At 54.0% G+C, this 22,289-nt stretch overlaps 11 protein-coding genes across 11 annotated transcripts; 5 read left to right on the top strand and 6 right to left on the bottom strand.

The window, feature by feature from the left end:
- Positions 1 to 253: 253 nt before the first annotated feature.
- On the bottom strand, positions 254 to 541 carry BO72DRAFT_466192 (uncharacterized protein; the record flags this gene model as incomplete). Its single annotated transcript, XM_040946757.1, has 2 exons — positions 254 to 287; positions 357 to 541. 2 exons carry the CDS (start codon positions 539 to 541, stop codon positions 254 to 256), a joined length of 219 nt encoding a protein of 72 aa, XP_040804372.1.
- Positions 542 to 2,257: 1,716 nt separating this feature from the next.
- On the top strand, positions 2,258 to 5,961 carry BO72DRAFT_525257 (5'-methylthioadenosine/S-adenosylhomocysteine nucleosidase family protein; the record flags this gene model as incomplete). The annotated part of the gene is made up of 3 exons (XM_040949944.1): positions 2,258 to 4,342; positions 4,392 to 4,816; positions 5,687 to 5,961. The coding sequence occupies exons 1-3, from the start codon at positions 2,475 to 2,477 to the stop codon at positions 5,959 to 5,961; spliced, it is 2,568 nt and encodes an 855-aa protein (XP_040804371.1). The 5' UTR covers positions 2,258 to 2,474.
- Positions 5,910 to 6,745, top strand: BO72DRAFT_302823 (uncharacterized protein). The gene has a single exon (XM_040940452.1). The coding sequence runs from the start codon at positions 6,085 to 6,087 to the stop codon at positions 6,616 to 6,618; it is 534 nt and encodes a 177-aa protein (XP_040804370.1). The 5' UTR covers positions 5,910 to 6,084; the 3' UTR covers positions 6,619 to 6,745.
- Positions 6,746 to 8,633: 1,888 nt separating this feature from the next.
- On the top strand, positions 8,634 to 10,652 carry BO72DRAFT_371351 (uncharacterized protein; the record flags this gene model as incomplete). Its single annotated transcript, XM_040941002.1, has 5 exons — positions 8,634 to 8,841; positions 8,897 to 9,940; positions 9,988 to 10,053; positions 10,104 to 10,243; positions 10,302 to 10,652. The coding sequence occupies 5 exons, from the start codon at positions 8,634 to 8,636 to the stop codon at positions 10,650 to 10,652; spliced, it is 1,809 nt and encodes a 602-aa protein (XP_040804369.1).
- A 261-nt stretch (positions 10,653 to 10,913) lies between these two features.
- BO72DRAFT_302795 (uncharacterized protein) lies at positions 10,914 to 11,487 on the top strand. Its single transcript, XM_040940451.1, has one exon. The coding sequence runs from the start codon at positions 11,080 to 11,082 to the stop codon at positions 11,416 to 11,418; it is 339 nt and encodes a 112-aa protein (XP_040804368.1). The 5' UTR covers positions 10,914 to 11,079; the 3' UTR covers positions 11,419 to 11,487.
- Positions 11,488 to 12,736: 1,249 nt separating this feature from the next.
- On the top strand, positions 12,737 to 13,202 carry BO72DRAFT_445367 (uncharacterized protein). Its single transcript, XM_040944024.1, has one exon. It carries the CDS (start codon positions 12,772 to 12,774, stop codon positions 13,135 to 13,137), a length of 366 nt encoding a protein of 121 aa, XP_040804367.1. The 5' UTR covers positions 12,737 to 12,771; the 3' UTR covers positions 13,138 to 13,202.
- A 311-nt stretch (positions 13,203 to 13,513) lies between these two features.
- BO72DRAFT_525253 (hydrophobin family protein) lies at positions 13,514 to 15,224 on the bottom strand (the record flags this gene model as incomplete). The annotated part of the gene is made up of 3 exons (XM_040949943.1): positions 14,213 to 15,224; positions 13,894 to 13,967; positions 13,514 to 13,804 (listed from the first exon to the last, which is right to left on the bottom strand). The coding sequence occupies exons 1-3, from the start codon at positions 14,916 to 14,918 to the stop codon at positions 13,514 to 13,516; spliced, it is 1,071 nt and encodes a 356-aa protein (XP_040804366.1). The 5' UTR covers positions 14,919 to 15,224.
- An 868-nt stretch (positions 15,225 to 16,092) lies between these two features.
- On the bottom strand, positions 16,093 to 16,350 carry BO72DRAFT_338338 (uncharacterized protein; the record flags this gene model as incomplete). The annotated part of the gene is made up of 1 exon (XM_040940578.1): positions 16,093 to 16,350. A coding segment is annotated over one exon (258 nt), but the record flags the coding sequence as incomplete, so codon positions are not given.
- Positions 16,351 to 20,029: 3,679 nt separating this feature from the next.
- Positions 20,030 to 20,772, bottom strand: BO72DRAFT_302739 (uncharacterized protein). The gene has a single exon (XM_040940450.1). It carries the CDS (start codon positions 20,639 to 20,641, stop codon positions 20,222 to 20,224), a length of 420 nt encoding a protein of 139 aa, XP_040804364.1. The 5' UTR covers positions 20,642 to 20,772; the 3' UTR covers positions 20,030 to 20,221.
- On the bottom strand, positions 20,773 to 21,378 carry BO72DRAFT_302738 (uncharacterized protein). Its single transcript, XM_040940449.1, has one exon. It carries the CDS (start codon positions 21,252 to 21,254, stop codon positions 20,904 to 20,906), a length of 351 nt encoding a protein of 116 aa, XP_040804363.1. The 5' UTR covers positions 21,255 to 21,378; the 3' UTR covers positions 20,773 to 20,903.
- On the bottom strand, positions 21,333 to 22,275 carry BO72DRAFT_493297 (emp24/gp25L/p24 family protein; the record flags this gene model as incomplete). The annotated part of the gene is made up of 4 exons (XM_040948369.1): positions 21,333 to 21,343; positions 21,445 to 21,724; positions 21,875 to 22,063; positions 22,123 to 22,275. 4 exons carry the CDS (start codon positions 22,273 to 22,275, stop codon positions 21,333 to 21,335), a joined length of 633 nt encoding a protein of 210 aa, XP_040804362.1.
- Positions 22,276 to 22,289: the final 14 nt, after the last annotated feature.

Below are 22,289 nucleotides of genomic sequence, written 5' to 3'. Positions count from 1 at the left end.
AAGATCCATATGTGGGGTTTTCTCATGATGCAATTCTCTCAGCAAATGTCGTTTGAGAGAGTGATTAAAAAAAAAGGAAAGGAAAAAGGTATATGCCAGTACCCATACGCCAGCCAACAATGAAAAAAAGGATCAAAAATCCGACGGTAGGAAGATCGAAGGATGGCGTGATGACACGAGTAAAGTGATGTTGTGTCTGTCTCTGCAAGTATGGCCCCACTCGTGGAATTAAATCCGAACGGATATATGCGGTCTAGCGGGCATGGAAGCAGAGTGGGGGGTGTGGCCTGATAGAGAGGAACGATTCCGTCAGTCGAGGGTTGCAGCGATCACCACGCGCGGATTATGAGACTCACTTGTTGTGGGTGGGATAGCCTTTGCTCTTTTCCCGAGAGCTTTCCAGCGCCGGAGGTATGAAGGGAAGAACTACCGCCGAGAAGAGGCAGGAACTGGTGATGAAGCGGGAAGTGCGGGTGTCGGGGCGCGGACGGTGCACCGAGAAATGGCGGACGGTAGGGCGGGCAAATTGGATGGCAATCATTGTGATGGTCTTGAGGGGCAAAGTGTTGGAGATGGAGGCTGGTGTGATGCGATGCGACGCGACACGATGAGGTGGACAATGAGTTCGAGGTATGTATTGTATTATGATGTGTGTGTGTGTCGGTCTAGCAGCTTTGTGGAAAGTTGAGGTAAGGCAACTCGAATTTAGGTATAGTAGAGGATCGATCAAGTCTAGCTAGAATTAAAACACCCTGCAGAGAGTGGGAACCATGAGGGATTTATAGTTGAGGCGGTTGTATGAATCAGAGGAGTCACTCTGGAATCCCGAGATCAGATCATGAGCATGAGCATGAGCGTGTTTCGGGAGGAGTTGCGGGGAGGGTCCAGATGGGGTCATTGAGGCCCACTCATCGACCTGCGAACTGGCTAGAGGGGAGGAAAAAAGAAGAAAAAGGGAAAAAAGGGAAAAAGAAATAACGCGCACGCGGAAAAACGGTCCTCAATCGTCATGGCTCCATGGCTCCTGCAGCCGCCGAAATATCGATCGGCTTGCAGCATAGGCAGTTGGGATGAAGGAGGGAGCGAGTGTCATCTGAGGTGCGCTCTTCATTTTTACTGATTCAAGCCACCAGTCCTCCCTGCATGTCAGAACTGAGCTAAGCAGGTACCCTATTGGTCTTGGATGCATCTGGCCAGTCGATGGCGGATTGAAGGATTCAGATACCTAACAAGGTACTCCAGTGCAACTTCAACTCCAACCTGCAATTGACCCCTACGACCATCAGTGGATAAGGAGGAAGGACCTTGTTGTCATACTGTTGTCGATGACCCCTCCTCCCTCCCCTCGCAACCAAGGTGCGGGTGCAGCGAGGAATGCGTATTTGCCATGCTCACGCCATCAACAAGAGGGGCAGATGATCTACAAGTTCCGGCCGAAGACGTGAAAGGGAGGGGAGAGTACTCGTAACAGTCCGTCCACAGACTCTAACTTACTACTGAGGACAGTACGTACCCAGCAGAGTCAGAGTTTCCAGTGTGGGGTCCGGCGACTCGAGATCCGGCCAGGCACACCTGGGGGTAATCGCGGTAGTTGGTGCGGTTGGGCACTGGCGCTGCACTGCATCTGCCCGGCCCGTGGCAATTGCGGTCTGCTCACTGTTTGTCTGATGGCGGGAGTTGACCATCCGGCCGGACACATGAACACATGTAGCTGGACTTAACTTAAGTTTAGGTGACTGCCTAATTGCTCAAAAAGGAGAATGAGCAATGGCCAGTGGATCCATAAGCAGGAGTCGAAAAGGTAACGATCATGAGAATTACTGAGCAGTTGGTTAACTATGAGTATGTCGGAATTGGTAACCGAGGAAGGAAATCGACGAATGACGACAGAGATCCCCCGTATCATGTGACCACACCCAGCATACCAAGTACGTACATACACAGTAGTAAGTAGTTCATTTCGGTGCAGAAGGGGGTGGTTACTCAAACTCAGACTATGTGGAATATGAGCGACTGATGGTATCTCCACTTGTCCTGACTTGATCGAAAATTGACTTCCAAGACATCTAAGATTCCTGTAAACCCTCCAGGTACCCAGTAGAGTTCTGGCCTGCGCTTCAATGCAAGCTTTCCCCGCATTGTGCGCATAGTCGATGCCTCAGGCACCAATGCTGCTTAGTCCTGTTTAGTCCTGCTGGCCCTCTGCGCTAGTACAGCTGCTTCAGCCTCACGCTCCCCTCAGCAATCTCAATCCATGTCTGATGATGCCACACATGACTTTCGGCTTCTAGGCTCTGGTTTGAACTACATAGCTCTTGAACGAAGGGAACGCTCGACTGAATGGCTGCTGAATACGCAATCTAGTCGACCAATGGAGAATGTCGAGGTATGCCCATTGAAGCGTGTGCATCGACACCCTGGGTCGACAGGCAGTAGTCCGCCTCCCGATACAGATCCGACTCAAGAGCACTGAAATGGCGACAATCCCTAGGATTCACCGTCATCATGACTACACAATCGCGTGGATCTCTGCACTTCCCTTGGAGATGGCGGCTGCAGCCGCAATGCTTGACGAGAGACATCCGGACTTGCCAACTGATCTGAGTGACAATAATAGCTATATCTTCGGCAGCATACACGGGCATAATGTTGTCATTGTATGCCTTCCCGCCGGGGTATATGGCACAACATCAGCGGCAGTCATCGCCAGTCAGGTTCAATTTACCTTCAGATCGATTCGGTTCGGCTTGATGGTCGGCATCGGAGGTGCAGCTCCATCACAAGGCGACATCCGGCTTGGCGATGTGGTGGTCAGCCAGCCAACGAGGGACTATGGCGGGATCGTGCAGTACGACTACGGAAAGACTTTAAGCAACAACCGCTTTGAAAGAACCGGCATGCTTAACAAACCACCGTCGGTACTTTTGACTGCGGTCTCCAAATTGCAGGCGGAGCACATGGTGAGACCAAGCAATATTCCCACCATATTGTCTGAGATGATATGCAGGTATCCGAAAATGAAAGACAAATTCACCTACCGTGGTGCAGAGCAAGATGTGCTGTTTGAGCCTGACTATGATCATGAAGACTCTGGGATAAGCTGCGCGAACTGTGATTTCGGGAGAAGGAAAAGCCGGCCCGATCGAGGTTATGATGTCCCCGTGGTTCATTACGGCCTTATTGCTTCCGCAAACCAGGTAATGAAGAATGGTCGTATAAGAGATCAATTAGCAAACGAATTTGGTATTCTCTGCTTCGAGATGGAAGCAGCTGGTTTGATGGACAACTTCCCTTGCTTGGTGATCCGAGGGATCTGTGACTATGCAGACTCTCATAAAAACAAGCAGTGGCAAGAGTATGCAGCTGCCACGGCGGCAGCATATACCAAAGAGCTTCTGTCCATGATTCATACCAAGCAAGTGGTTGACATGCCATCACCTCATGTGGATTCGGAGCTGGCTCAACATGGTCTCATGACTCCAAACGGGTCGGAAACATCTGCAGGCGAAATAAGCAAGAAAAGTCCACACATGGACATCGTACAGCTACTAGAGCGGATCTCGAACTATGACCATGATAAGGTTCACCGAAGACTTGCCTACAAGCGCCTTCCTGGAACAACTCAGTGGTTCTTGAACCATGCGACATTCAAAGCATGGCTTACAAGGTTGGATCAGTCCAGCCTCTGGTGTTCGGGGAAAATTGGTTCAGGTAAAACTATCATCGCGGCTTCCGTCGTTGAGGCTGTCAAGTATCGCGCACTTGAGAACTCCAGTTGCCATTGTCCTACAGTATTTTTCTATTGTGAGAACGAGCATTCTGGCTCGTTACAGGCTTCCTACATTCTTGCCAGTCTAATCAAGCAATTAGCTCAGCTCTTGTACGAATCGCATCAGGTCTTTCCGCCAGATGTCGCTCATGAGCTGGAGCGTTTTTTTGGAAGAGACCGAAGGGTACCAGACTATGATGACCTGCAAGAAATCTTCAACCTTCTGTTCTCATACATGCCAAACACAATCTACGTTCTTGACGGACTCGATGCACTAGAACAGCAAGAATGCCAGAAAATGTTGCTGCTAATTCGAGCAACCTTCAGTTCTGCCAGCCCACCCAATGGATCGAAGATCATGTTGGTGAGCAGGAATCACGTACCAGGCTACGTGAACATTGCTACATTCATGCCGTGGGCTCTCCGAATCTCAACATTCAATCACGTTACCCAGGATATCGAATTCTATATCAAAGCCAGTATTGATGACAAGTCTATGCTTAGAAAGCTTACCAGTGACTGTTCCTTACTGGAAGAGATCAAACGCGTGCTTCTCACTGAGGCCTCAGGAATGTATGTCGGAAACCCTACAAAATCGACGTATGTAAACTGACTCGAGCAGGTTTCTATGGGTCTACCTTATTCTCGAAATCTTGTGGTCGACATGCTTCACCGATGCAGAGGTGCGCTCCGCCTTGCGTCGGCTTCCTAAGGGTTTGAAGGAAACGTATAGGCTGTGTACTCAGCGGATTGCGTCTGATCCCAGGGCTGCGAAGGTCCTTAAATGGGTCAGCTTTGCTACCAGACCATTGCATATCGATGAACTGAAGGAAGCAGTAGCCTTTGATCTCCATGATACTCGCTGGGATCACGAGAAAGTACCCCAGGACGAATTTGTGCTCGGCTGCTGCGCTAATCTCGTGGTTCAGGACCCTACTGATGGCTGTGTTCGCTTCGCGCACTCGTCGGTCAAAAAGTTCCTTCTGAGTCATCGAGCCGACCATGAGACCAGATATCTAGAGAGCGAGGCGCGAGGAAATCTCCAATGTGGGGAGTTCTGTGTTGCTTATCTCTCTTTCTCAAACTTTAGCTTACAGGTTGAGACGCAAGGACGGGATCACAACCCAACAGGCTTGGCAGTAGTCTCGCTAGCTTTGCTTGCCGGTGAAGCGATGAAGTCCTCCTTGTTTTCTCTTTTTCGTGCGCCGAAGATTCAGAAGGCTTCGATCAAACTACCCATTCGCCCGGTCCGTACGGACTCACCTGGGGAGCAATTCAAATTCCTCGATTACGCTGTATCTAATTGGGCATTGCAGACGAGAGACATAACACCTAAGTCTCCGGTGTGGGAAAGCTTCACGCAGCTTGCGACATGTTTCAATGAAACTTGGAATTTTCATCCCTGGGTGGCGGGTGGACGCTCACGCCACTCGTTTCTCCATGGCCTGCTTGGGTGGGCTGTCAGAGAACAACATATTCCTCTTCTTCGGATCGTTATGTCGTATAAAGAGGAGCTCGCCAAGATATGCAACCTTCCCCTTATTGGGGAGAGCCTTCCAGCTCTGCACTTTGCGTCAAGGTTCGGTTTTACTTCGATTGTGAGGCGCTTGCTGAATTTATGCGAAATTAACTTGCCTGATCTTGAAGGCTATACACCACTCCATCACGCGGCTGAGAAGGGCCACCCGGCTGTGGTGTCAACGCTTCTGAGAGAGAAGAGTATTGCCATCAATAGCAAATCTCGAATACAGGCTACACCCCTCTGGTTGGCAGCGCGGAACGGACACTTAGATGTGTTGAAGGTATTAATCAGACAGGGTGGAGACACCGAGGCAAGAAGTATCGACGGCCAAGCACCAATCTCCATAGCGAGGCAAAATAAGCATGAGAAAGTGGTAAACTTACTTTACGGGAAAGGGTCTACGATTCTGTTTGTCAGGAAGTCATTGGCCGAGATCGCTTCTGAATGGGAGCTTGAACATCTGACCGATGATGACGCAATTCGGAAGTTCGAGCGCGAATTCGAGAACGAGATTACCTTACTAGGAGAGGCCGAGTTAGCTGATAGGGTCGGACAGCCACGCAAATCCGGCCGTCTACCGAACGGAGAGCTCTCCCCTTCATTCTTATTGTTCAATGTGGAGCTTCCAAATGTGGATCGGCTCATGCTGAGTCTCCTCACGTTGAAATGAATTGTGGGTGGTGATTACTCCTCTTTCACAAAGCACCAGCAAGAAAGCGTACGTTTAACGAAAGAGTCCTTCGAGACGCTTCAAACATGGGTCGCCCAAGTCTTGAGACCTTCTAATCAATCAATGGTCTTGATCTTGTTGATTGTGATAAAACATCTGAGCCAAGATTTAGACACACCGCAGGCTGTGAAACTGAGAGAGAACCGGATTTGGAAAACAAACTTGGAGGAGAAAGCGTGCGCGCCCCTCTTGAAGCGATTTCGGAAACATGAAGCAGAATTGCGAAAAGCGCTGAATGTCCGTAAAAAGATTGACATCACTGAGTTGGTCCGAGGCCAGGTCGCTCTAGAATCGCTGCAACAACTTTCATCAAGTCACCAGCACCTGTTCCAACTGAACTATCTCGGGTATGTGCTCTACAAAGCTGGAGCAGCCGCCTATACCAACAGTTATGGTTGGCCGGGGCTGACCGATTCCGTTCTCGTCCTGTGTATGGAAAGTCTGCCGGTGTTTCTGGGTGTCGTGTCTGGCGAAATCGCCGTGTCTGCGGGGTTTAGGCAGCTTGCCGATGTCAGGAATAGGTTGCTTGTTGCGGGCTCCGGTGCAGCCGAGTCGTTTCGGGACCGTAGTCATTTTGTCCAGCAGGGACCATCATAGAGTGGATGGGATGGCCTGCATACGACTCTAGTTCATGTTATAAGGGAGGTGTTAGTATTGAAGAAATGGGTGACTGCTGTTCTCAGGTACGCACAATCCAGAGGGTTACATGAATACTCTTCTATCGCGGGTGGCTGCCAGCATCAGCCGAAATATATACAACCATGGCTCACCTTATTTCCCCTTCGTGATCAAAATCCAACACAACAGATTGATTCTCTGCGCAGTCGGGTCGAGGTAACTTCATTCTTATATCTAATGAAGTTTCACGTTCCTGATATCAGCATTATAGATACTATAGACACCATAGACTATACTCAAGTGCGGCGTATCTCCTCTCAGCCCGCTTCCCATTTTCGTACCCACCACCACATGGTATTCGCTCGATTTAATCTTCATATTTATAGACACAGTAAACTGTGCTTTCGGAGAGGGAGATTGGCCCGGAGTAAATACAAGTAAGATGATCTTCAGTTAACCCCCACGAGGCCGGGCGGTCGGGCCATAAACAAACAAACCGACCGCCAGCCGGACTTCGCCTACTAAAACTCTCCCACCACCACCACCACTGCTCAATATTGTACCGGCAATGCCCCTTTCCACAACAGACTTTACCAGCAAATCCCTGCAAGTGAAGTGTCGATCTAACGCAATCTCCCCAGTTTGGCCCCCAGAGGCTCAAACACTGGTTCATCATGAGCCACTCTGGCCAAAAGGCACCGTTTCCGCGTGGGGGCCACCTCCTAATGCAGGGGGTCGAGCCAGAGCTCCACGGTAACTTTTCCGCATATTGACTTCACTGAACGAGAACAAGGGCTAACAATTTTCTAGGGTCGTTGATACTGCATGCATGACTTCTAGGAAGCAAGAAGAGAATTCGGGCAACTCAAAAGGGCACTGACGAGAACGGTGCCGCTGCACGATTAACCCATCTATGCCGCAGATAAGCAGGAACCCGTTCGGCCCGCCAGCTGATATCATGTAATTTATGTGCTACTCAGCCTCATGTCAACTTTTCTTGGTGGCAGGATCGTCGCCCGGCTAAGACACAGCCATGGCCGTCGGACCGTGAGATACCCTGCCCACCACGACTCAATCGCTCCACGGCTCCATCGCGGTTGTCATTATTCGCATCAGATCGCTGAGCGGCAATCATGCTCATTTCACTCTCATACAGACCGTCCGGGATAATGTTCAAGTCTGAGTGAAAAGGTCTGGGCAATGCCGCTGTTAATAGAAGCGAATTGCTGGTGGGGCGAGGGTGCATGGATCCGAGCCAAGCATTTCCTTAGCCTATCCCATGGATTAGAATGCTTGACCTGTGTTGGTATACCCCATCCATCCTACCGTGACGGCAAGCAGGGGCCTTGAAACAACTCTAAGATTGCTGTGGGAAGGGTCCTTTCCTTTCAGCTGGACGATGCGGTCTTTTCGCTCTGTCAGCACCAGGCACAATCGTGCGCCAAGAAAGGTACACGATCTCTGTATGGCACCGCGCAAGCCAGACAGCTGCTCTGCATCCCAAATTGGAGAAACACGAGGATTCAAGGTCTATGTGCTTGGGGGATTGCGAGCGAAGGCTGCTATGATGGGTCTCAGCGAAGCCCTATGCAGCCGCCCCCAACTTGGCTAGGAACGAGAGCTACCGCCGGTTGGCTCCCCCATGACTGCGCCCCTTGGGAGCTGTATTTTGCAATCTGAGTCTAGAATATTACTCTTTGCGAACAGACGATCGTCTAATGAAAGGAGCAAGGTGAGCCGGGCTGACATGAGACCACCAAAAGATCCTGAACGGATGAACTTGGGGGCCAACAGTGTGGCCTGGTTTAAAAGACCAGAAGATGTCGGCGGATTCAGAGATACTCACGCAAATCATCGCCTTCTCTCTCTCAGTCACTCTTTCTTGTCCACCGCGACAGTCGTTCTTTTTCCATCACGATAGTGATACACGCTCTTTCGGGATTGTCCCTCTTCATTCGTTCATTTCGACTATCGACCTGGTTGTCATAATCAAAATGGTTAAACTTCTCCAAAACGGTCTGGCATCGGGCCTCATGGCCTACGCCTTGTACCAGCAAGCTCTGGCTGTGGAATTGGCCGAGATCGACTCGTACGAGACGACGACCACCAACACCGAGGTGAAGATCGCGGTGTCGGGGTCCACTACTACAACTTCTACCTCTTCCTTGGATCTCCAGGACCAGCACTCATTCTACTGGGGTGGTAAGCTTGAGAGATTATGATCTTGCGTGTCCAAAGGCTAATACGAATCAACTAGGCGGCGAGACCGACATCCTGGGAAACTTCACGGTGGGTATGCTGGAGGACTATGAGAGTATCCTCGCCATGGAAGCGTTCAAGGATCTGGTGCAGAACGTCACCTGCACCAACGGCACCAGCGCCAGCGTGACCGTTGCATTCCAGGACTCGACCTCATACTCTTATGCCAAGAACGCCTGGAACTGGGTCAACGACGACGATGCTCACTATGTCATGCTGGTGGCCGGTGCTGGCCAATGTGGCTGGAACACCATCCGACAGCCGTTCATCATGACTGGGGCCAGCTTCCGCGACAACGTCAACACTGCCCGGTTCACCGGCAACGTGACCGAGTGGGAGGATTCCGTGCGCAACTACGCCATCAAGATCGGCAAGCCCACCACGGACTCGCAGATTGCCATTGCGAAACGCGGCGTCACCAAGAGAAAGCGCGGTGAAAGCACCAGCGACAAGACCATCGACATCGCCAAGGACTTCTCCTTCAGTGACAAATCCCTGTTCGACAAGGACGGCGTCTCGCTGTCGGCGGGATGCTCGACCTGCAAGACCGAGGGAGAGTTCGATCTGGTCTTCGAGTACACCAGCGGTGCCAGCGGTCTGTGGAACGTCATCACCGGCAGCGAGAAGGCCACAGCCACCTTGTCGCCCAAGGGCGTCTCCGCGTACATCGAGCCGCAGGTCAAGCTGGGCGGAAACCTGACCAAGTCGGAGGCGGACGAAGTCGACTTGGTCACGATCCCCATTGACGGCATCAGCATCGCCAAGATCGCCACGATCGGCCCCATGGTCAAAGTCGCCCTCGGGTGGTCGATCGGCCCGATTGACGGAGAAGCCACCATTGGCATGGGGGTGGAGATCGATCTCAAGGACTCCGCCACCGCGGAGTTGACCTTCGACGAGGGCTCCAAGAACGCCGTCAGCTTCACGCAGAGCGGCTGGTCTCCCACCGTCACCACCACGGACATCTCCCTCGATGCCAAGCTGGAGGCCAACGTCGAGATCTACGGCAAGGTGTCCGTGGAGCTGGAGCTCGAGATCTTCAGTAAGTCAGTCCTGCCAGGAAGACCCTTCAAAGCTAACGCGCAAAAGGCTACGGCTGGGAGGCCGGGATCTACATGCAGCCCTACGTCGGTGCCGACCTGGCCCTTGAGGCTTGTGAGTACCCCTGTCCAACAGATAGTGTGCTGGTGCTAACTGAATCCCAGCCAACAAAGCCGCCTGCTCCAAGGACGGCTCCGAGTACCACTACGCGGTCGAGATTACTCCGTCCGCGGGTGTCAACCTCGTTGCCGACGTCGCGAGCGCAAGCGACGAAGCGAACCCGATCAGCACCTGGAACATCGCGGTAAGTGTGCCTGATGCCTGACAGAGAGGTAACCTGCCTTACTGATAATCCCATCAAGTCCATCGCCACCACGCTATCCGAGCAGTGCTTCGGCTTCGACAAGATCACCTCCACCACGACCACGACGACAACCACCAAGTCCACGACGGAGAGCAGCTCGAAGACGACCGGCTCCAGCTCCAGCTCCAAGCAGACCGGCTCCTCCTCCCACGTCGCCAGCTCCTCGGCCAGCTCCAAGGCCACCTCCAAGGCGCACCCCAGCAGCGGCTCGGCCCACGCCACGTCCACCGCGGCCGCGTCCAAGACCTCCGCCCACGCGTCCAGCCACACCCCCACCATCACCGCCTCTCCCTCGCACAAGGCCCGCCGCAACATCATCGGTGGTCACGGCCGCCGCCGACAGTATTAAGTGTGGAGGGGTTGACTCGGGAAGATAGGAGGTGATTGGATTCGGTTTATGTGACGATACTAATTTCGCTTCTCTGCCGCTTTTGGTGGCATGTATATTTTGGCTTATAGATGATGCACGTTATGTATACGAGTTGAATAGTTAGTCGGTTTTGTATGTTGTGTCAGAATCGACCTATGTATGCAGTAAATTTTTTATCAGGCCAACCTCTATTGAAGTGACCCTTTATCAGACTAAACCTCTCTCAAAGCAACCCCTCATGTTAGACATGAAACCAGTTGATGTAACTGTTACCATCCTTGATCGCAGTTGCCCACCCAATACTGAGTAAAAAGCACAATGGTCAGTAATTGCCACTGGCCCACAAAAGGACTTCCATGACTCGTAGTGGCAGTTATCAGTATTCCCTACTAGAACTACTTTAAGCATGAACATAACCCCAGTTGCATCCCTCTGTAACCACACTAGGGCGGACGGGATCACGTGCAGCCGGTGGTTTCCCGCCGCCGCCGAGCGTCGGGCAAGACGGCCGCTCTCACTTCCTCCTCACCTCACCAACAACACCCCATACCCAAAGCGATGGCATCCCATCAACTTGCCATCGCGAAGGCCTCCTTCTCCGCGGGGCTGCTGCGCCCCGACCCAACCTCTGTGCCCCGCGACGCCATCACCGCATTCCACACCTCGCTCGACCGGGCGCTGTCGCAATGCACCCCGGCAAACATCCAGGTTTGAGCCGCCGTCGCCGCCTCTCGCCCTTGCTTAACCACCTCAAGACATACTAAATCACGATGTTTTCTCCCGCTCATTCTAGGCCTGCAAGACCTGGCTCATCGACCACCAAGTGGTCTCCTCGTCCAATCGCGTCGGCGTGTGGGCCAAGTACCTGGTCGCGCTGTCGGCCTCATTTGAAGATGCCGCGGCCGCGGCCGCGGCACCACCACCACCACCACCACCACCGTCCAAAAAAACCTCGGCGAAACGTAAACGCCTCCACATCCTCTACCTCCTGAACGACCTCTTCCACCACACCAAATACCACCTCCCGACGACCGCCGCCTTCGCGACGCTGACGGGCGCCCTGCAGCCGCACGTCGTGGACCTCCTCGGCGCCGCCGCCGCCTACTCCCGCGAGCAGCACCCGAAACACCACCGCCGGCTGGACGAGCTCCTCGACATCTGGGGCCAGAACGGCTACTACGCGGCCGACTACGTGCACAAGCTCCGCGAGGTCGTGCAGAACGCGGCGCTGTCCGGCCCCGTCAAGACCTCGCTGATCGTCGAGGAGAGCCTCGCCGTCGCCGAGAAGGAGCTTTCCTCGTTGCAGCAACACCAGAAGACCGTGCCGTTTGTCATGCCGGCCACGCATGGCGATCCCGCCACCCCGTGGTATGACCTGCCCGCCGGCAATCTGATCCCGCATATCATCCCGGACGAGGCGGTGCCGCTGCGCGGGGACACCATCCGGCCGTTGCAGTTTCTGGCGGGCCCCGCCGACGCGAAGTTGGTGGCCGCGTTGAAGCGGTTTCTGGGCGAGGTGGACGGGATCTACGCGGCGGCCGCGGACGAGGCGGTCGAGCACGAGGAGGACGAGGTCGTGGATCTGGATGAGCTGGGCCAGCTCGTCGTGCGCGAGAGCTTGAGTGGCGAGATCGTCAAGGGCGAGACGTATTATGGCTGGTCGAGGGGGTTCTGTCAGCAGATGAAGAAGCGGGCCAAGAAGGGGAGGGAGGAGCGGAGTCGCAGTCGCAGCCGCAGCCGCAGCAGGAGCAGGAGCACACGCAGTCGCAGTCGCAGTCGGGGCTCGTATCACAAGCGACGCTACAGCGAGAGCGAGAGCGAGGCGGGCGGACGATGGAGAGGCGACAGCCGGTCGCCGCGCAGACGACGCTACGACTCGCGGCCCCGGTCCCGGTCCACGAGGTCGCGATCTCCCCCTCCGCGTGGAGGAGCGTGGCAGCAGCCGAGGGAGCGGTCCCGGTCGTATTCTCCCCAGCCGGCGCCGGCGGGCTATCGTGCTCCTGCCTCGAATCCGTACGCCAATGCCCCCCCTCCCCCCCCTCCGTCGCTCCTTCCGCCCACACCACATGCCCTTCCGCCCGCTCCTCCCCATCCATCCATGGGCTATCCCCCGCCGCCGCCTTCCTACCAGGCCGCACTCCCCCCGGGTCTCCCCCACGCTCCTCCTCCGCCTCCCCCAAACTACCAGGGCCCCTGGCCGCCCCCGCCGCCCCCAATGCCCTTCCCGCACCCGCAACAGCCCTCCCACTTCCCACCGCCATATCAACAGGGCCCCCCCGGCCAGCCCCCGGCAGCCGCGCAATACCACCACCCGCCGGGCCAGTACCAACCACAGCCAGGCCACGGCTCCTACGCCGCCCAGCAGATGCCCCCGGGCTCATACCACTTCCCCCCGCCCCACCCATCGCACGCCCACGCCCACGGCCACGGTCGGGGCTGGCAGCAGTACCCACGCGGTCGCTAGGTAGTCGACAGTCCATAGAGCGGTAGATAGAGACTATTCACACCCAATGTACCCAGCCAACAAAGAATCCATTACTGTTCAAATAACATACATATAACCATGGAAAACAATTAACCCAAACCACCCACAACCCCACACCCACCACACATCTCATGCTAGAGTAGAGTATACCGTCCCGGGGGAGAACCCCCGGACCCCCCTTCCTTTCAAACTCCCTGGCACCCTCAACCATATCCATAGAATTGTAAAGCATTCCCGGGGGAGAACCCCCGGACCCCCCTTTCTTTCAAACTTCCTGGTACCCCTCAAGCCCGAGTGTTGGAGGTATAAAGCATATCCCAAGTACTTGGGTCATTAATTTCCCATCCCGATAATGCTAATTAGGCCCCCCGCCCAACCCAACAACACTCCCCTTCCGCCCAAACACCCCCGCCCCCCCTTTTAGCAGCTCGCCCAGCCCCAGATCCAGCTCCGGCAACGCAGGGACAGGCAACGCAGGCAGGCCCCGCGCCCTCTTCGCCGGCGCCGGCGACGCACTCGGCAACGGAGCGGGCGAAGAAGCAGCAGCAGCAGCAGCAGCGTCCGCAGCGTCATCGTCCGCCTTGTCGACCATGGCCTGGTCCCAGGTCGTGCAGGCTGTTTTGAGGGTCTGTTGGGATGTTGTTTTCTATGCATCACATCTGTTAGCTTGGGGTGGGGGGACTGGAAACTAGAACACCAGGGTGGGTTGGGGATAGGAACGGAGGGGCTACGTACCCCGGGGACGCCCTCGCAGCACATGACGGAGTCGAAGCAGCTGGCGTTTGGGTCGGTGTTGGCCATTCCGGTGCCTGTTCCATTGATTCCATTTCGTGTTAGTATACACTTTTACCCCTAGTACAAAGAATTGAGGGTACCAGGGAGCTGAAAATCAACTCTTTCCTGTTACTCTCCCCGAGTGTACAGGACTGTAGGTACCCAGGGAGTTGGAAAAAAGGGGGGTCCGGGGTTCTCCCCCGGGACGGTAAATCCCCCAGTTCCTTTCTTAGGGTCGCGGGTGGGGGTTCAGGGGGGTGGGTGGGGATGGGTAACGTACACTCCAAAGCGAGGAGACTGGAGACGTCGACGCCGGACAGGTAGGGGACGAGCTCGCCGAGGGGCTGCAGGACGGAGTCGGCGACGGCCTCGATGCTCTGGCAGCACTGCTTGGAGGGGCGGCCGGTGGGGCAGGTCTGGGTGGTGCCGGGGTTCTGGGTGGCGTTGGGGTTGGGGATGAGGGCGATGGCGGTGGCTAGGGCTGAGGGGGGGTCTTCGTCTTTGTTGTTGTTGCTGTTGTTGTCGGTGTCGTCGGGGTGGGAGTTGTTTTTGGGGCTGGGGTTGGATTTGTCTGTGGTGGTGGTTGGGTTGGGGTTATCTGTGGATTTGTTCTTGTCGTCCTCGTCCTCGGAGCTGGGGCTGGGGTCGATGTCTTGTGCTTCTGCTTCTGCTTCTGGGCTGGTGGTGCTGGTGGTATGGTCCGGTGTTGCGGGCTTGGTTCTGGTGCTGGTGCGTGTGCTGGTCGGGGCAGAATGTGTCTGGTGGGTTTGGGTTTGCGTCTGCGGCCGCATGTTCTGCAGGACGTGGTTCTTGACGGCTTCGCCTTGGTCTTGGGCTTGGGCGTGGCCCTGGCCTTGACCCTCACCCTGGTCCTGGGTCTGGGTTAACGCATCCGTGTCCGGGTCATCGTGGAGTTGCGCTGAGTGAGGCGTGAAGGGAATGGCGAGCGCGAGCGGCGTGATGAGCAGCAGGGTGGAGAGTTTCATGGTTCTGTTTTTTGTCGTTTATGTTTTCGATTATGGGGTTATTAGGGTATGTAAAGAAGTGCTCGTGTTAGTCAAAAGAGTGTATAGGGTAGGAATTCAGAGAACCACTAAAGGATTGAATGGAGTTGGTCGACAGGGTTCTGGTCTGGCGGGCTGGGCGTGGGCGTCGGGGTTTTCAAGGGGTGATGGTGGCGTTATTTGTATAAGACATGGCTTGTTGGTTGTCTAGCTTCGCAATGTAGGTAGTCAGGGCTGTCGAATTCCTCCCTTGGTGGACTGGCTTGGGCCGGCAGGGACGCGACTAGGTTTGTTAGGGTTGTTGTTTGGAATGTGCTGGTGTGGAATGTTGGGCCTTGGGTTAAAACCTGGAAGAGCGGGAGAGGATCAGGCGGTTGTCAGTCGATTCATGGTCGGGATGGTTAGCTGGTGCTGGAATTTAACATTAATTATATGGTGACTGCAAGAAAGGGGGTGGATGCAAGGACAGACTGCCACCCAGATTCATATCACTAAAAATTGGACTGTAGGACCAGTCCTAACTGCAAAAACATACAAGATAACTACAAGTCTCACGCCGACCGAGTCAACTACCCAATAACAAATCATTCGACACTGCATTCACTGCTGCAGCATCTTTATCTCAAAGAGCGACAATGGTCGGAGCAGATGCCCCGAATAAACACAACGTGTCTATCCAGGAATGCAAAACAAATGCAAACCTCAGTGAGACAACAACCATCTCTGCAGCGAGATACATGACATACAGAAAAGTCCACTAAGTCGATAGTCCGATGGTAAATCAAGTCCATTCGATTCGAGGTATCAATCAAAAACAAAAACAAAAACACGGGTCATAATTGTCAAGCCTCAAGCTCGAGAAATCGCCCTTCTATCGTGCGCAATGCGTGTCGCTCGGCATTGCTTCGCTTCGCTTCTAAATCAAGGCGTTCTCGCTAATCCAGTAATTCGAAACGCCTGGGAGGTCCCAGCAGCCACTGGACCCCCAAAGCACACCAACTCAAACTCCTTTTCATTAAATGTTCACTCGTGTAGGCTGGTTGCACCAAACTTAAGTCAAGGCTCAGCCTCAACCTGTTCATGCTGGTCCCAGCCTAGACGAGTCCGCGCCGGCCCCGCGGCGCGACGATTAGGCATGAGGAGACCCCGCCGAAGCGGAAGTCGGTCCAGCCGCTTGACGGGCCAGCACGCCGCTGGTCGAGGTGCCGCTGTTGCCACTGGTCTGACTGCTGCGACTGCTCCGGCTCGGGAACGAGCCCTTGTCATCGTCGAACTCGGCGAAGTCCGCCATCCGGCGTTGCGTGTATTCGAGCATGACTCGGTTGTAGTCCTCCACCGAGCTATGGGGGTCGGTGGTCCGGTGACTGTGGATGCGGTAGTCGCCGGGAGGACGGCAGGCCTCGCCTCCAGTGGGAGGCATCGAGTGGTACTGATCTTCATGCATCGAGGTGGCCATGTTATCTTGTCTATCGCCATCAGATTAGCGGTACGTCCTCACTATCACACCGTACACTTCTACAATGCGTGTCGTTTGACCATCGACGTCACGTCATTCCGACCACGCAAAGGAGCAAACACATACAGAAAGGGCATGTTGTGGATAGAACCGAATGCTGAGCCTCACCTTTGGCAGACCGTAGCGGAAGTAGGCTTAGATAGGAAATGTAGAATACAATAGACAAAGAAGATTCGTGAAAGCCCAGGGAGGACTAGTTCATCTCAATAGTGGATAGATTTGTCCAAGGTGCGAGGACAGGGCACAATATATGCGGCGGGAAACACAATCGGACCGAATGAGATCACAACAACAATCATGACGGTGGTCCATCAATGTGCATGCCGTGACAGTAGGTTCCAAACTGTCGTCTGCATGATGGCCCACATCAAAACGGAAGTACCCACCAACCCATGCCCACGGATGAGGTTATGCTCTCGCCCTTGAGGGGGCGTATGACATCACGACAGCCAATGAGGAGGCGCGCCTAGCATACACTGAGATTCAGCAAAAAAAAAAACAAAAAAAATTCGGCGCCCCTCCCCCAGCAAAGTCCCTTAATTCATCGGTACGGGCTTGCGGCGGCGGCGACTAGGGCGGCGTCCGTCCTACATCAGAGAGGATGCTGATCGGAAATAACCGTACTCCACTGGCTCGAGGGTCGGCGTTCCCCCCGGATGGACCACGGTCCACCCCCTCGAGGAGCAGAATGAGGTCACTGGTGGAATGCGACTGGCTCATCTGCGATACATGGCGTTGTGAGATCGCCAGCTAACTTTTCTGGTGGTCGCTGCTGCGGCGCACCGTCCCTGCAGATCGACGCTGCAACGGGGGGGCGGGAAGGGTGGCTGCCCGTAAGCGATTTGACGACATGAGCGTCAAGGTGTGAGCTCGTAGGAGTCGAATGTTTGACAGCGGGCTGGTATGGCCAGGGGAATGAAGAAAGATTTGGAACACGATGTGTCATAGCCGGAGCTAGCACAGAAGATGGGGGCGATCAGAATTCACTAGATTCACTAGATTCACTAGTGTATGCAGCGGGGGTGAGGCCATCCATCCCCCGAAGACCAAGCGCTGTCGGTCGTCTGCAGGCAAGAATGGCCTCCCGATCGGGGGGTGGGCGCTGGGTGTGCTGGGTGTGCTGGGTGTGCTGGGGAAGGATCCCAGTTGGGGAGTGATCAACAGTTCGAAGAATCAGTGATGATGGGCTCTGAACTCATGGGTGAGATTTCGAAGAGTTCGATTGCTTCTGATTCGTCCCTGGGCACGGATGTCTCCAGCAAAGGCCCGTGGATGGATTCTGCTAGTGAGAGAGGTAGAGTCGGAAGCTTGTAGTGGAAATGGATGAAGACTGCAACTGCAAAAGGTGGATAGTCGGGAAGATGCCGGCGTCAGTGCCTGAGGCCGCCATCCTGACGTCACGGGCTGTGCCACCGAGTCATGGATGGAGTCGCATTGCCTTCATAGTTGTTCCTCTACACGACCATCCCAGTTGCTGGAGAAACCCATCAAAACAACCCGTTATGCTGCATTCAATTTTCATCAGCAAAGACACGGTTTTCTTTTTCTTCTCGATTGAATGCGACGAGAGTGAGGGCAGGGAAGCAAGCCCAACACTGATCATGGGCGCCGTGGGCGCCATGGGCGGGGGGCTTGCATGGAACTATTTTTCCGGCGCAGTGGCTAGTCGCCCACTACGTAGTAGTCAGTAGTTACTCTCAACGACAGGAATATCTCCATCTACTCATGCATAAACAATGGCTCAACGGACGATGCAACTAATACGACACAGCACAGCAATGCAATGGCCATACTGCTATGTAACTGCATTTTGTCACCGATAGACCTGCGCATAACTTATCCGCTTGATTGCCCACACGTTGTCGATCCACCTCACAGCAAACGAGGTGGATCGATCTCTCCCCTTCCCCCAATGGCTCCAACTCCACGACCTCCAACCACCACGTCCAAAAGGCCAACTGGCCTCGGAGTACACGCGAGTGCAATCGTGGTTCTTTGCTCACGGTCCACGTCGCTCATGTTTCAGTGATCCAGGCAACCGAGACCCGAGGCTTTCACGGAATAGCATCAGATCCCTACGGTGGATCGAACCCCTGCCCTAACATCCCCTCGGAGCTTGCATCGTACCAACCAAAACATACTTCAGATGGCGTAAAGCATCGACGACAGTAGCACGCGCTTCGACATGCTGCAGATACAGTGACTTTCCATGGACAGACATCAAACCGACGATCATTCACTTCAAAAACCAAGTCCCCCGAGCCACTGGCATGTTCTAGAACCGCTAACGGTTTCGCGCTGCTTGCCATTGCCCTATGAAGTCAGCGGAAAGAAGCTGCCAGGAGCACTTCTTCCCTACCATCCAGAAACAAACTGCAAAAGGTCCAAGTTCCAAGACCCATAACCACGATAACCAGACAGTAAGTAAGAGTAGCATCTTTACATCCCATTATTGGTGAGTGAATCATTGGTTGTGGGCGGGAAACCGCCGAAGGGGGCGATGGTTGAGGCTGGCAGGAAGGGCTACGCAGGCGCTCGCCCTCACCCTCACCCATCAAGATGATATCACCCCATTTGCCTCCCCTCCCCGACCAGGTCCAGATCACCATCACCATCACCAACTTCACTTCATCGTCATTTTTCAATTCCCCTTCTCACAGCAACGAGGAGCAATTTTATTTGTTGCAACCGCTCGTTACTCAATAACCACAACCTCTCAACCCTCAAACGTCATACCCCATAGTCCCAAGAACTCGTGGAACCGGCACCCCCTTCCATTCGCATTCGCCCCATGATGCGACTTGCGCAACACACGACACCCGGTAACTGACCCCTGGTCAATGCAGTGCGGCTCTTCCAACTTTCTTTCAATTTAGGGGCAGGTAGGTAGTCTCGGCCGGGGAGGTTTCGCCCTCCCACCTGCAAGAACCCATGACGCCACGCTTATCGGCTCCGAATCACGTTGAGGCCAGGCCACTGTTCAAACCCTTTGATATTGCTTATACTCCAATACAATACAAATAAGGTCAGGGATGTGGTTGACCTTCTCTTCTCCCGCTGTTTTGCCATCGACCTTTGGCATCGACATCGCAGTCCCGATCTCCCTTTGGCATGCATACCCTATATTTCCATGTTCAACAAGTCATGCAATGACGAGAAGGCAAACCACTGTAGCTAGGACGAGTAGATATGCTACCGCCATCAGTCAATTGACTAGCAGGTGAGACTGCAAAGATGTGGACTGTACCTGGACCAAAACAGACAGAGGCGGGCTGGGCTATAATTATGACGGAGATGGCGAGGAACATCGTCGTCATCGTCGTCGCCGTCGCCGTCGCCGTCGCCGTCTTGTCCTGTCACGAAGGATATGGATGCAGGCCCCGTCATGTTGTCCTCATACTACAGTCGCAGTCCCTCTGCAGGGCTTTTTGACCCGAATCAAGAGTGAGGCAGATATGGTCTGCCCTTCCAACCTAGTAGACACTATAGCTCGATATTATCCCAGTGGACGACTACGAGTTCCCACTTTCTCTGATAATGAATTCTATTTTGCATAGAACAAGAAGTGCTATTGTCCCAGAGACACGCGTTAGCACCTTGTCCAACACATTCAAAGCAGCAACAGTCATAAACATGCACCCATCCACCGCCTCACTCCTCACCCACACCCTCAGACCTCCCCTCCTGATACCCCAACCCGAACCCAAACCCAGAGGAAGAAACAACTATACCCAGCCGTGCTTTGCCTTACCTTGCCTGCTTCCTCCATTCAACCCAGATACCCAGCTCCCCCAACCGATCCTATGTCTTTGGACCCCCTGATCCCTGACCCATGACGTCCATTCCCCGAAGGGTAGGAAACAATCAATCCCAGAAATGACGACGACCCGCGATGGCGAATAAGCAAGAACCGGCAGGCGAAAATTAGCCACAACGCTCGCCTCCCCCTCCTCCTCCTCCTCCTCCTCCTTCTCTTCCCTAAGCCTACTACCCTGGGAGGTACACACATCACCCTGCCCTGCCCTGCCCTGCCCTGTTTCCCCATTCCTTCCCATTCATCCGCACAAGACAATCCAGAACAACCATACAAGCAGCCAACCAACCAAACCATCACCCATATCCTTAAATCTACCCAACCCAACTCAAAGACAGAGAAGCCAGCAAGTAATCCAGCAGACAGACCCCACATGGCGAGCCCCAATCAACCCAAACCCCTCGGACCCAGTTAGTTAGTAACCTGCCACTTGCAACGCAGGGCCTTATACCTACTACCCTACCCACTTCGTCAGATCAGGATCTGTGAAAAGAAAAGCCAAGGCTGTAGCAATCGAAAGGTAGGTAAGAAAAGCGTAGGCTGTAGCAATCGAAAGGTAGGTAAGAGTGGTCGAACGAGTCAAAAACCCACTTGTCTGCTTCAGATAATCCCATCCAGCCATCCATCCATCCACATCCTAAGAAGCCAGTATCGTTCCATCCATCCACATCCCAAGAAAAGTAACGTATGTGCATAGTAAATGTATACCCTGAACCCAAAACCCCACCGAAGAAACAAACCAAGACCAAAACCAAGAAGAAGCATAACACCCACTTACCGATACACTGAAGAGAATGAACCTGGAAGCAGGATATGAATGTTCCGCATGACCAAGAAATTTCAATTCAATTGGGGAACTGCCTGAGTTCGAACGGGTGATAATATGAGTAGGATGTTTTAGGGTAGGGTAGGTTAGGAGGAACGCCACGGTACACCCCAGCAGCGCAAGCAACAACACAAAAACTCTACACGAGTAATCCGAACCCATTCAATCCTCTTCTGTCCATAACAACAACAAACAACAAAGAGTTTATCAAATATACTTTGGAACATCATCAAATCCAGATCAAACATACCCTAAACCCAGCATCATCATCATGTTAGCACACACATTACCCAGTAAGCACCACACACACCCAAACAAGAACACCAGGAAGACAAATCGGGGAAAAACGTACCCTTCCGCGCCCCCTGGAAAAAGAACCGCACCACAAACACCTGCAGCGCGGCCATGGACACCATCATCAGGCCCTCGATGACACTAAAATTGAAGATCCGGCGCTCCGTGCTGCGCACCGTGCTGAAGTTGCGGTTCTCGCGCGTCCGGAAGTACTTCTGGTTGCGCGAGATGGTCGACAGCTGCGCCGACAGCTTGAAGATCGACTCCTCCAGCGCCGAGGCTTGCTCGGGGCTGGCGCCCTGCCGGGAGGGGAGCTGCGCGCGTTCCTCGTTTTCGACCTGCCACCCCGTAAGTTAGTCGTTGCTTGGATGCGATCGTGGGAATTGGGGGCCATAGGTAGGGGTGTGTATTGGTGAAGAAGAAGAAACGATGCACCGCATCACTGTAGCGTTTCCCCAAATCCGAACACGTTTAAACGGAAAACGTACCGCGATCTCGAAATCCACCATCTTCTCCGCGAACGTCGACATCTCATTGTTGAAGCAGAACCGGTACTCGCCGATGCTCTGCGCCGTGAACACAAAGTCGCCCTGACGTTCCTTGGTCCCCTCCAGGATCACCTTGTCGCCGGGCCCGATCACCGAGTAGTCGACATCGAAGGAGCCGCCGGATTGGACCTATCCCCAATATCAAACTATCAGTACACGCTTCCAAAATGGCCAAAAAAAAAGCTCACCGCAAAGTAGAAAGCGAGCTTGACGTTCTTCTGGTCCACATAGCTGTGGAAACAGGCCTTCTCGTTGGCCTCGAGGCGGTAGGTCAGCGCGGTGGCCGCCACCGAGGAGATCAAGGTGGCCCACAGGCCGAGGACGAGGGCTGCGAAGCGCATGGTGAATGCAGAGG

The sequence above is a fragment of the Aspergillus fijiensis genome (genome assembly GCF_003184825.1).
Source record: "Aspergillus fijiensis CBS 313.89 unplaced genomic scaffold BO72scaffold_9, whole genome shotgun sequence".
Lineage (NCBI taxonomy): Eukaryota > Fungi > Ascomycota > Eurotiomycetes > Eurotiales > Aspergillaceae > Aspergillus > Aspergillus fijiensis.
Note: the sequence above shows the minus strand (reverse complement) of the source record. Positions and strands in the feature narration are given on the sequence as shown.